This window comes from Gekko japonicus, unplaced genomic scaffold (assembly GCF_001447785.1).
Source record: "Gekko japonicus isolate JY-2015 unplaced genomic scaffold, Gekko_japonicus_V1.1 scaffold3832, whole genome shotgun sequence".
In the NCBI taxonomy this organism is placed as follows: Eukaryota; Metazoa; Chordata; class Lepidosauria; order Squamata; family Gekkonidae; genus Gekko; species Gekko japonicus.
Genome location: NW_015160948.1, coordinates 46,420 through 57,776, shown reverse-complemented (window position 1 = coordinate 57,776; position 11,357 = coordinate 46,420). Strand labels below are relative to the sequence as shown.

Genomic DNA, 11,357 nt, shown 5'->3' with positions numbered 1-11,357 from the left:
GGAGGGAGGGAGGGAGGGAGGGAGGGAGGGAGATGAGTGGTCATGGCGACAGACACCTGGAAGTACTGAACCCACTCGCTGTGGCAATACGGGAAGGTGCCCTCCAGGGCCCGCGTCAGCTGACTACTTTCCACATGGCGGCTCAGAGCCTTGAGAGAGCTCAGCAGCTCCACCTGCAGGAAGGGCACAATAAGACAGTCAGTGGGGTGGCCAGAAGGCCGGGTCCGCCTCGTTCACTGAGGACCACCCTTAAAGAGGACGGGAAAGAATCGCTTTCCAAAGGGATGGTGGATGGGCCGGAGGGGACCCCTAAGGCACTCTGCGTGGTGCGGGTCAAAGGGCGCCCTCCTCCTTGTAAAGCAGCAATTAGTCAGACTCATCCATAGTTCACGTTCCACTCACTAACCTGAGCAGCATTGATAACAGAAGAGTAAACTCTTTCCGATGCTTATAATGGATGAAAAGCTTGCAGCGGCAGCATCTCCTAGCCTATCAGGGATCTCTGCACTGACCGGTGTTTGAGTCATTGATAAGAGGGAGCTGGTCGGAACTGGGGAGGAATGCTGCCCTGGTGGAGAGCAGAGAGGGCAGGGGAGGGTGAGGAGGGGTCCCAGTCTCGGGGGGGCTGCAGGAAAGGCTCCTAAGGTTGTCCCCGAGTCCCTCGCTCGGGCTGCAGCCTGTACATCCATCAGGGCTCCTTTCTGATGGTCTTGCAAAAGGCAGCAGTTCATTGACAGGGGAGGCCTTCTGACACACAAAAGTGCAGCTATGGGGGGGGGAAGCTTCTCCTGTTGAGTTTTCAGTCACGATCGACGGGCGAATGAGCCAGAAGGACGGACATGGGGGAGCGAGAACATTGGCCACTTCCAGGGCTATTTTGGGGCAGGAACACACAGGAACGGAGTTCCGGCTGGCTCCCGAGTTGGCCACGCCCAGCAGGAACTCATTAGCATAACAGGCCACACCCAACGGCAGGAACTCATTCGGATTGGCTACATTAGGGGTGTGTGGCCTAACATGCAAAGGGGTTCCTGCTACAAAAAAAGGCCCAGGGTTTTGACCACAAACAAGGTAAACAGAATAAGAAGCAAAAGGTGGGTGTGGCTGGATAACCACACTTCTGGCAACACGGGGGTGTGGCCTAATAGGCTAATGAGCCATGCTGTCATGGGTGTGGCCTAATATGCTAATGAGTTCCTGCTGTTGGGTATGGCCTATTATCCTAATCAGTTCCGGCTGGGCTTTTTCTACAAAAAGAGCCCTGGCCACTTCCAAACCGAATGTTCAACCTGGAATATCAGCAGGCAAAGGATAGCATGCGGAAGACGCGAGAGTTCACCTGAAGGACTCACCTGCAAGCCAGGGAACTTGTCCAGATGGGGCACAGTCTCCTTCTCTGCCAATATCAGGACGGCACGGATGGAGCCAGGGGAGGCCTTCTGCGAAGGAGAACAGGGTGAAGAGTCATCGTTTCCTAAAGCTGGCCTCTGAAGGGCTTTCTCTGACCTTGGGGCTTGCAAATGCGACTTTGGGGGATGGCAAACCAATGAACGTCTTCTCGGCACGGGGCCTGCCTGTCTTTAAGACAGAGGCCTTCCCGGAGGCCCTTTGCAACGTTCTGCTCTACAGCTGTCGAAAGCACGCTCAGTTATTCTGTCAGAACAGTGATAAGAACACAAGAACAGGAGAGACGGCGTGCTGGATCAGGCCAGTGGCCGATCCAGTCCAACAATCTGTGTCACACAGTGGCCCAAACCAGGGTTAGGGTTAGAAAAAGAGGTGCAGGATCTCATTAGCACAACTCATTAGCATAACTCATTTGCATGTGCCACACCCCCTGATGTCACCGGGAGTGTGTCAGAAGGCAACACCCACCGCTCAGGCTCCACTGGACTGTTTCGGATTGCTAGCTATTGGGGGGGGGGGAACGTGCAGATCTGTCCTGGCAGAGGAGGGAGAGCTTGTGCCTGAATAAAACCTGGTCTTAAAGGTGCCACTGGACTGTTTTGGACCGGGGGGCCAAGGGGGGGGGCTCTGCAGCTTACCTGGCTGCTTCTTGCTCTGACTGAGGGCTGCTGGGAGCAGGGGGTGGGGCTTGTTGCATGTGCCTGCCCCCTGGGCTCTTTGCTGCTGGAGCTCCGTTCTTGTGCGCTCCTGCAGGAAATGACCCCTGGCCCAAACCCAGGTGCCATCAGGAGGTCCACCAGCAGGGCCAGAACTCCAGAAGCCCTCCCACTCTGCCCCCCACCCCACCCAAGCACCAAGAAGACAGAGCCCACACTCCACGCAAGGTGCCCTGTTCCCTTCACCCACCTGGGCTTACCTGGACGGAGTCCAGTGCGGCAGAGAGGACAGGGGACAGCGGCTCTCTCCTGGCATCAATGACAGCCGTCAGCCCCGCATCATGCTCAGGTTTCCTGTGGGAAGGAAGGAGATGCTACCAAAATGTCTTGGAGGGAAATGGTGGGACGTACTTACTGGTGGCCACAGAAAACTCAGGGGAGAGAAAGGAAGGCATAAAGGAAAGCCAGGGAGGATGCAAAATCGCCTTCTTCGTCGGCTCTCGATGGGAGATTCGGGAAGGCACGGGGAGCTTTGTTCCTGTGCTTCTGTTAGCTGGGGAAAGCGCCACTACAATTAAGGGAATTGCTTGCAAGTGTCTCCTTAGTAGAGATGTGAAGGGCCAGAAAAATTCAGAAAAAAAAACGTTTTTCCCCATTTTTTTTCTTGAAGCCTTTTTATTTTTTTCTGAAAAATTGGAAAAATTGAAAAAAGAAAAAAAAGAAAGAAAAATTGATTATGGAACGTTTTATTTTAACATGATGAATAAGATATTTTAAGACAAGGTGTTCAAATATTTTCCAAATCATTTCTTATATGTGTGTGTGTGTGTGTGTGTGTGTGTGTGGTATCAGATTGATCTAATTTCTGTGCACTGAGGACAAGCAAGTCCTAGGTTACAAACTGAACCCTCCAATGCAAGAACAAGATGCATTTCTTCCTTTAGGAGGTGCGATTGTCAAAAGAAAACAAAAAAGTTTAAGTTTTGTTTTTGCATGTGCGTGGGTATTCTGTTTGAAATAATTGTTTGGATACACTATATTTTTAATATGCTAGTTGTGATAATTTCATGCCAAGTAAAAATGTCCGGTCATATTTTATGTTCCTAAAGTAACAGAATGACTTTCAATCTAGAAAAGACAAAAGAAATGCTAATGTAGCATTTTTTTCAATTTTTCTGAAAATTTCAATTTCCCCCCCCCAAAAAAACGGGAATAAAACGTTTTTTTTCCCGAGCTTCAAAATTTCCAGAAGTTTTACATATCTACTCGTTGGTCACCTGTTTAGAATCACATAACAGGACCAAAGGTTGTTGGAAGGGGCCAGAGACCAACCCAGTCCAACACCCCTGGCACCAGGCAAGATGATTTAAAGAACTGCACACTGCATTGGTCAAACTGCACCGGGAGTCTCGTATGCATTTCTGGAGGCCTCACTTCAAAAAGGATGTGGTCAGAATGGAGCGAGTGCAGAGGAGAGTGACGAGGATGATCGGGGGCCTGGAGACCGAGAAGCCCTGCAAGAAAAGGCTGAGGCACACCGAGATAACCAAATTCTCTCTTAACTCTGAAGGGCCATGTTGGAAGGGAACCGTGATTAAAGACACCCTTGCGAGTTCCAAAACATGTTGAGATTATTGAGTCTCGTGCGCAGTTCTGAAGGCCTCCCTTCAAAACGGATGTGGACAGAATGGGGCGGGTGCAGAGAAGAGCGACGAGGATGATCGGGGGCCTGGAGACCAAGCCCAGTGAGGAAAGGCTGAGGGACTTCTTGGGAATGTTCAGTCTGGAGAAGAGGAGGCTGAGGGGGACAGGATGGCTCTCTTGAGTATCTGAAGGGCACTTAGAGGAGGGCAGGGAGCGGTTCCTCTTGGCAGCAGAGGAGAGGTCTCGCAAGAATGGGTTTAAATTAAGGGCGGGAAGGTACCAGCTGGATTTTAGGGAAAAAACTTTTTGACAGTCAAGAGTTGTGTAACGGTGGAGTCCTGTGTCCAGTTTTGGGCACCACATTTTAGGAAGGATGTTGACAAGCTCGAGCGTGTCCAGAAAAGGGCAACCAGGATGGTGAGAGGGTTGGAATCCAAGTCTTATAGGAGGAAAGGAGGAAAGAGTTGGGTCTGTTTAGCCTGGGAAAGAGAAGGCTTAGAGGGGACAGGATTGCAGTCTTCAAATATCTGAAGGGCTGTTATGTAGAAGATGGAGCGGATCTATTCTCTTGCTCCGGATTGCAAGACTAGATCTAATGGGTGGGAATTACAAGGTAGTTGATACCGGCTAAATATCAGGAGAGACTTCCTCACTGTAAGAGTGGTTGAGCAGTGGAACAGACTGCCTCGGGAGGTGGTGGGTGCTCCTTCGCTGGACGTTTTCAAGCGGAGGCTGGGCGACCATCTTTCAGGTATGTTGTAGGGCTCTCTTTCGGCTGTGCTCCGGCAGAGTGCAGGGGGTTGGACTAGATGACCTGCAAGGTCCCTTCCAACTCTAACATTCCCTGATTCTATGATTCTATGATTTCTGTGAGTTCTGGATTGAGCATCACAGTATCCATGCTTCACCAGCCTCCATCAGATGGTCAGTCAGTCACCAGGAAGAGGGTTGCCATCCTCCAGGTGGTGGCTGGAGATCTACTGAGATTATATCTGATCTTCAGGTGACAGAGGTCAGTTCCCCTGGAGAAAACTGCTGCTTTGGAAGGTGGACTCTATGGTCTTATACACCCCACTGAAGTCCCTCCCCACAAACCCCGCCCTCCTCAGGCTCCACCCCCAACATCTCCAGGTATTTCCCAACCCGGATCTGGCAACCCCACCAGAGATCCTGCTATGCGATGCCCAAGAAAAGGGGAAAGAGAGACCGACAACATCAAGAACCGAACCCCAGAAGAACCTCAACCCGCTCTGTCTTTCCCAGGCATGAACATGAGGTACAGCACGGGAAGTTAGTCTCAAATTGTTTCAACTAGTGTCCGTGGAACAAAACAGACAGACTGGATGAGAAATCTTGGAAAATCCAGGCTTTTCTTCTCCGCTTTTGGAAGCCAGAAAGCACGTTTGGAATCATAAGGCGGAAGAGGGTTTTCCAACGAGATCCAGAAGAGAGCCATGGAAATCATCCAAAAGGAAACACCTTCTTTACACAGCCAGAGATTGAAACGTGGAATTTGCTGCCAGAGGATGTAGTGAAGGCCATGAGCATAAATGGCTTTAAAAGGGGATTAGACCGATTCAGATCAGATGAGCTGTGGTGGCTCAAGTGGTTAAGACGCTGAACTGCAGGTTGTGGAAGGTCGGTAGTTCAGCAGTTCGAGACCCGAGTGCACCGCATGACGGAGTGAACTCCCGTCTCTAGTTCCAGCTCCTGCCAACCTAGCAGTTCGAAAGCAAGAAATTGCAAGTAGATAAATAGGTACCACTTCAGTGGGAAGGTAACAGTGTTCCGTGCGCCTTGGTGTTTAGTCATGCTGGCCACATGACCACGGAAACGTCTTCGGACAACGCTGGCTCTTCGGCTTTGAAACGGAGATGAGCACCGCAACCCTAGAGTCAGATTCGACTGGCTTTTGAGCACGGGAATCTTTACCTTTTTTAGACCGATTCATGTAGGAGAGGCCGATCGGTGGCTACTAACCATGTTGACTAAAGGGAACCTCCATGTTTAGAGGTACTCAACCTCTGAATCTCAGCGCCAGCAGGCAACATCAGGGGAAGGACTCGGTCCCTGTGTCCTGATGTTGGCCCTCCAGAGGAAGAGGTTGGCCACTATGTGAGACAGGAGGCTGGACTAGTGGACTATTGGTCTGATACAGCAGGGCTCTTCCTATGGTTTTTTTTTTAATTTTTATTTAACCTTTAGCTTGATACCCCGCTCGAACCCCTTGGCTAGGGGTCTCTGAGCGGCTTACATATTTCTTGGTGCTAATCACCCATATTCCTTAACTAGGGCCACAGTGAGTATATCGGGGTGGGACAGCCTACCAGCACCCCCCCTGTGGCGGTTTTTGTCGTCGGGTCGGCTTTAGCTCGGTCGGGTCTCCAGACTTGGCGAGGTGTTGTTATTCTTCCGGCGTGGTGTATTTACAAAGGCCTCAGCCTTTCTGCCCTGTGGTTGGCCCTCCAGAGGAATTGGTTGGCCACAGTGTGAGACAGGAGGCTGGACTAGATGGACCACTGGTCTGATCCAGCAGGCATCTTCTGGTGTTCTTATGAAGGCCTCGGCCTCTATGCCCCGTTGTTGGCCCTCCAGAGGAATTGGTTGGCCACCACGAGACAGAATGCTGGACTTACAGTTGCCAGCTCCAGGTTAGGAAATACTTGGAGAATTAGGAGGGAGTGGAGTCTGTGGAAGGTGGGGTTTGGGGAGAGACTTCAGCGGGGTCTAATGCCAAAGAGTCCACCTTCCAAAGCAGCCATTTTCTCCAAGTGAACGGCCGTCTGTTGCCTGGAGGTCAGTTGTAATAGTGGAATATCTCTAGCCACCACCTGGAGGTTGGCAACACTAGATGGACCACTGGCCTGATCCAGCAGGTCTCAAGTTTTTATGTTCTTATCTAGCTGAAGTGAAATACATCCTATTTGCAAAAAAAGGGGGAAAATTCTTGGGATAATGAAGATGGGAGAAAGGTGTCAGAGTCCTTAGTCAGGTTACGCAAGACAGGGCTTCATGAGAAGATAACTGTTTATTGGTAAATGCAGTACTAGAGACCACGTGTCCAGCTTGTGTCAGGAATGGCCGCCAATATGAGGGCCTCTGACTTATACTAGACTCAAACATCCCCTCAGTAAGCATGAGCCAATGGATACATCTCTCGCGCGGGCGGGCAAAGCAAGCAGGCGAAGCGAAAAGCCGTTAACTTTCCCAGCCAAGTGAAACTGCAGCTGGAGCATCTACAAGGTCAAGCATAAGATAGCAAACGGTTGGTGAGCCAGGGAGAGCTGAGACAGGAAACAGGAGGGCCGCCCCTTTACATCCCAGACCTATGACAGGGCTACCTGAAAAAGGGTTAGGTAAGCGCAGGGCCGGGAGTGCAGAAAGGTTGTCTGCCTCATTCTCATTAGGAGCTCGAGGGGGCTTACCTGGGGAGGGAGGCGAGGAAGAGGAGGAGGTTCGTCACCTCTCGGACGGAGCACCAGGAGGCCTGCCAAGCTGAGCCGCTCGTGGTGATCTGGAGGAGGGCTCTCCCAAGTCTATCGGTGCTCCCTGAAATGCAGGGGAAGGTTGAGGCAAGAATCAGGATTCCTTTGTAAAAAATGCAACATCAACGTTCTCTTTGTCAAGATACACACTGGGGGTGCGGTCAGATGGGCCGTTTAGTCCGCTTTCACACCGTCAACATCTGCCTCCCATCCCCAGCTGCCGCTTTCTGGCTCAAAACCGCTTTAACCCGGAGTATTTTGATACCAGGTCCCCAAGTGGTGTTTTCCTGATTCTCCGGCTCCAGCTGCATTTCCCCCATGTGTGATTGTGCCTCCGGTGTCGAGCCGCTTCTGGTTTAAACCCCCTCCCCGCTCGAAAGCTGCTCGAGCCTTCCGCTTTTCGCCCGCCATTTTTTTTCCCGAGCGTTGCCGGTGTGCGCATAGGCGGAGCTCCGCCACTGCGTTATTACAAACAATGTTTAAATAGTGCCTTTAGACAATTTCGGGATCTCACGGAGGCCCTTTTCGGGGTAAACGTTTAAAGGGAAGTGTTCCTTTAAAGTTTAAAGGGAAGTGCTAGAGCAGTCGGGTTGAAGTGGATATCGCTGTTCTGCGCACGCGCGAAAATGTTCGTTCTACAGAGGGCTGCCTGTGCGCATGCCCAAGATGAGAGAGAGAGAAAAACAACAGTGAAGCACACTCCCACGTGTGGACGGCGGGGAGCGATGTGGCTGCGCAGCGATCCGGAGCAAGGAGGTGAGTGTGATTGGGATTCTCCAGGTTAAAAAAGACCGCATCAGGGCCCGAGCCGTTTAAACCGTTCCCAGCATGCTGTCTGACCGCACCCACACACACATACACCCGGCCTAACTGTCCCCATAATTCTAGTCCACCACTTGTTTATTTCATTTACATTTCACTGTCCTCCCTACTGGAGGCCCACAGTGGCTTACAACATTCCTGCATTTTATCCTCAGCACCCCGGTGAGGTAGGAGCTGCGGTGGCTCAAGTGGTTAAAACGCTGAGCTGCAGGCTGTAAGGTCGGTAGTTCAGCAGTTTGAGATCCGAGTGCCGCATGATGGACTGAGCTCCCATCTCTGGGCCCCAGCTCCTGCCAAACTAGAGTTCGAAAGCAAGAAATTGCAAGTAGATAAACAGGTACCACTTCGGTGGGAAGGAAACAGCGTTCCGTGCGCCTCGGCGTCTAGTCATGCCGACCACATGACCACGGAGAAGTCTTTGGACAGCGCTGGTTCTTCGGCTTGGAAATGGATATGAGCACCGCCCCCTAGAGTCGGATTCGACTGGCTTTTGAGCAAGGGAAACCTTTAACATTACCGTTACCCCTGTGAGGTATGCTATGGGAAGGGTTGTGGCTCAACAGAAGAGCCTCTGTTTGGCATGCAGAAGGTCCCAGGTTCAATCCCCGGCAGCAGCTCCAGTTAAAAGGACCAGGCAGGAGGTGATGGGAAAGACCTCAGCCTGAGACCCTGGAGAGCTGTCAAGAGGGGTTGTGGCTCAGTGGAAGAGCCTCTGTCTGGCATGCAGAAGGTCCCAGGTTCAATCCCCGGCAGCAGCTCCAGTTAAAAGGACCAGGCAGGAGGTGATGGGAAAGACCTCAGCCTGAGACCCTGGAGAGCTGTCAAGAGGGGTTGTGGCTCAGTGGAAGAGCCTCTGTCTGGCATGCAGAAGGTCCCAGGTTCAATCCCCGGCAGCAGCTCCAGTTAAAAGGACCAGGCAGGAGGTGATGGGAAAGACCTCAGCCTGAGACCCTGGAGAGCTGTCAAGAGGGGTTGTGGCTCAGTGGAAGAGCCTCTGTCTGGCATGCAGAAGGTCCCAGGTTCAATCCCCGGCAGCAGCTCCAGTTAAAAGGACCAGGCAGGAGGTGATGGGAAAGACCTCAGCCTGAGACCCTGGAGAGCTGTCAAGAGGGGTTGTGGCTCAGTGGAAGAGCCTCTGTCTGGCATGCAGAAGGTCCCAGGTTCAATCCCCGGCAGCACCTCCAGTTAAAAGGACTAGGCAGTAGGTGATGGGAAAGACCTCAGCCTGAGACCCTGGAGAGTGGCTGCCAGTCTGAGTAGACAAGACTGAACTCAATGGACCAAGAATCTGATTCAGTAGAAGGCAGCTACACAGATGAGGCTGAGAGCGTGTCACTGGCACAAGGTCGCCTGGCAAAATCCCATGGCACGCTCTCCCAGACCTGAGTCTGACACTCTGACCACTGCCTTACGCTAGCCGGGAAAACACAAACCGGAGTCGAGTGGCACCTTTAAGACCAGCGCATTTTTATGCAAGCATAAATTTTATGCTGGAATTTTTTTTAAAAAATTTTACGTCTTAAGGCGCCACAGGAAGTCTGTTTATTTTTTTCTGCAACAAACTAAAAATACGAAGATTTATTTTTTTTTCCCATTTATAGCTCCCCCCTTTCTCACTGAGACGCAAGGAGTCTCTAGGACCACTGGTGGACCTCTGGATGGTACCTGGAATTTGGCCACAGAGTGTTGGACTAGATGGGCCACTGGCCTGATCCGACACGGCTTCTCTTATGTCTGGGGCAGTGATGCTCTGTCTTCTTCAGGCTTGGGGGGGTCCATCGGTGGCTCTTAGCCACAAGGTCTAGATAGGAACTCTCGGTCTGGGGCAAGGGATGCTCTGTACTCTTGGTGCTTGGGGGGAGGGCAAAAGCGGGAGGGCTTCTCGTGTTCTGGCCCCACTGCCGGACCTCCTGGTGGCACTTGGTATTTTTGGCCACTGTGTGGCAGTGTTGGACTGGAGGGGCCTTTGGCCTGATCCAACATTGGCTTCTCTTATGTTCTTCTATAGAGCAGAGGTCCATCAGTGGCTCTTAGCCACAAGGTATAGAGAGGAACTCTCGGTCTGGGGCAAGGGATGCTCTGTCTTCTTGGTGCTTGGGGGGGGGGAGGCAACAGTGGGAGGGCTTCTAGTGTCCTGGCCCCATTGGTGGACCTCCTGATGGCCCCTGGTGTTTTCGGCCACTGTGTGACAGAGTGTTGGACTGGATGGGCCATTGGCCTGATCCAACACTGGCTTCTCTGATGTTCTTATAAGAGGGAACTAGATAAGCATATGGAGCAGAGGTCCATCAGTGGCTCTTAGCCACAAGGTATAGACAGGAACTCTCAGTCTGGGGCAAGGGATGCTTTGTGTCCTTGGTTCTTGGGGGGGGGGGCAGTGGGAGGGCTTCTGGAGTTCTGGCCCTGCTGGTGGACCTCCTGAGGGCACCTGGTATTTTTGGCCCCTCTGTGACAGAGTGTTGGACTGGAGGGGCCCTTGGCCTGATCCTACACTGGCTTCTCTTATGTTCTTAAGCTGCCTTATACCAAATCAGACCCTTGGTCCATCATGGTCAGTGTTGTCTGCTCAGACAGACAGCTGCTCTCCCATGTCTCAGGCAGAGGAAGGTCTTTCCCATCACCTCCTGCCTGGTCCTTTTAGCTGGAGATGCCGGCGACTGAACCTGAGACCATCTGCATGCCAAGCAGAGGCTCTACCACTGAGCCACAGTCCCTACTCGGTTTGTTGCACCTGCGCACATTTCAGTTCCTAATACCTGGCAGACATGCTATCCCAGAAGATAGAAGCTCAGAGCTGGGAATCTCCCACGGTACACGGTCCTGGGAGCTGGATCCGGGAGGAAGAGAGTCCGTGGATGAAGTGTCCACTGTGGCGCTTTCTGGGCTCGTGTGTACGGGGACTTCCGAAAGCACAGCATCAACCTGATGGGTACCTGAGCAAGAAGAAAACTTGTGAGTTAGGGAATTGTACAGACGGAATGTACCAAAAGGCCACCTAGACTGTCCTACAGAAGAAACAAAGAGAACTGCTTAACTGAAAAACGTAAGAACATCAGAAGAGCCCTGTTGGACCAGGCCAGTGGTCCACCTAGTCCAGCATCCTGTCTCACACAGCAGCCAACCAGTTCCTCTGGAGGGCCAGCAATAGGGCAGAGAGGTTCAAGGCCTTCATAAGAACATCAGAAGAGCCCTGCTGCATCAGACCAGTGAGGGTCCATCTAGTCCAGTATCCTGCCTCTCACAGCAGCCAACCAGTTCCTCTGGAGGACCAACAACAGGACACAGAGGCCAAGGCCTTCAGAAGAACATCAGAAGAGCCCTGTTGGATCGGACCAGTGGTCCA

The 11,357-nt window shown here is 52.0% G+C and overlaps 1 protein-coding gene across 1 annotated transcript in view; it reads right to left on the bottom strand.

The window, feature by feature from the left end:
* Window positions 1-11,357, bottom strand: part of KIAA1755 (KIAA1755 ortholog) — a 45,278-nt gene that overhangs the window by 22,935 nt on the left and 10,986 nt on the right. Inside the window, exons 4-8 of the mRNA XM_015425254.1 lie at window positions 10,771-10,947; window positions 7,133-7,256; window positions 2,324-2,417; window positions 1,353-1,439; window positions 57-173 (exon numbers count right to left, since the gene is read on the bottom strand). Of these exons, the coding sequence (XP_015280740.1) occupies window positions 57-173; window positions 1,353-1,439; window positions 2,324-2,417; window positions 7,133-7,256; window positions 10,771-10,947 (599 nt within the window). The remainder of the gene's footprint in view (window positions 1-56; window positions 174-1,352; window positions 1,440-2,323; window positions 2,418-7,132; window positions 7,257-10,770; window positions 10,948-11,357) is intronic.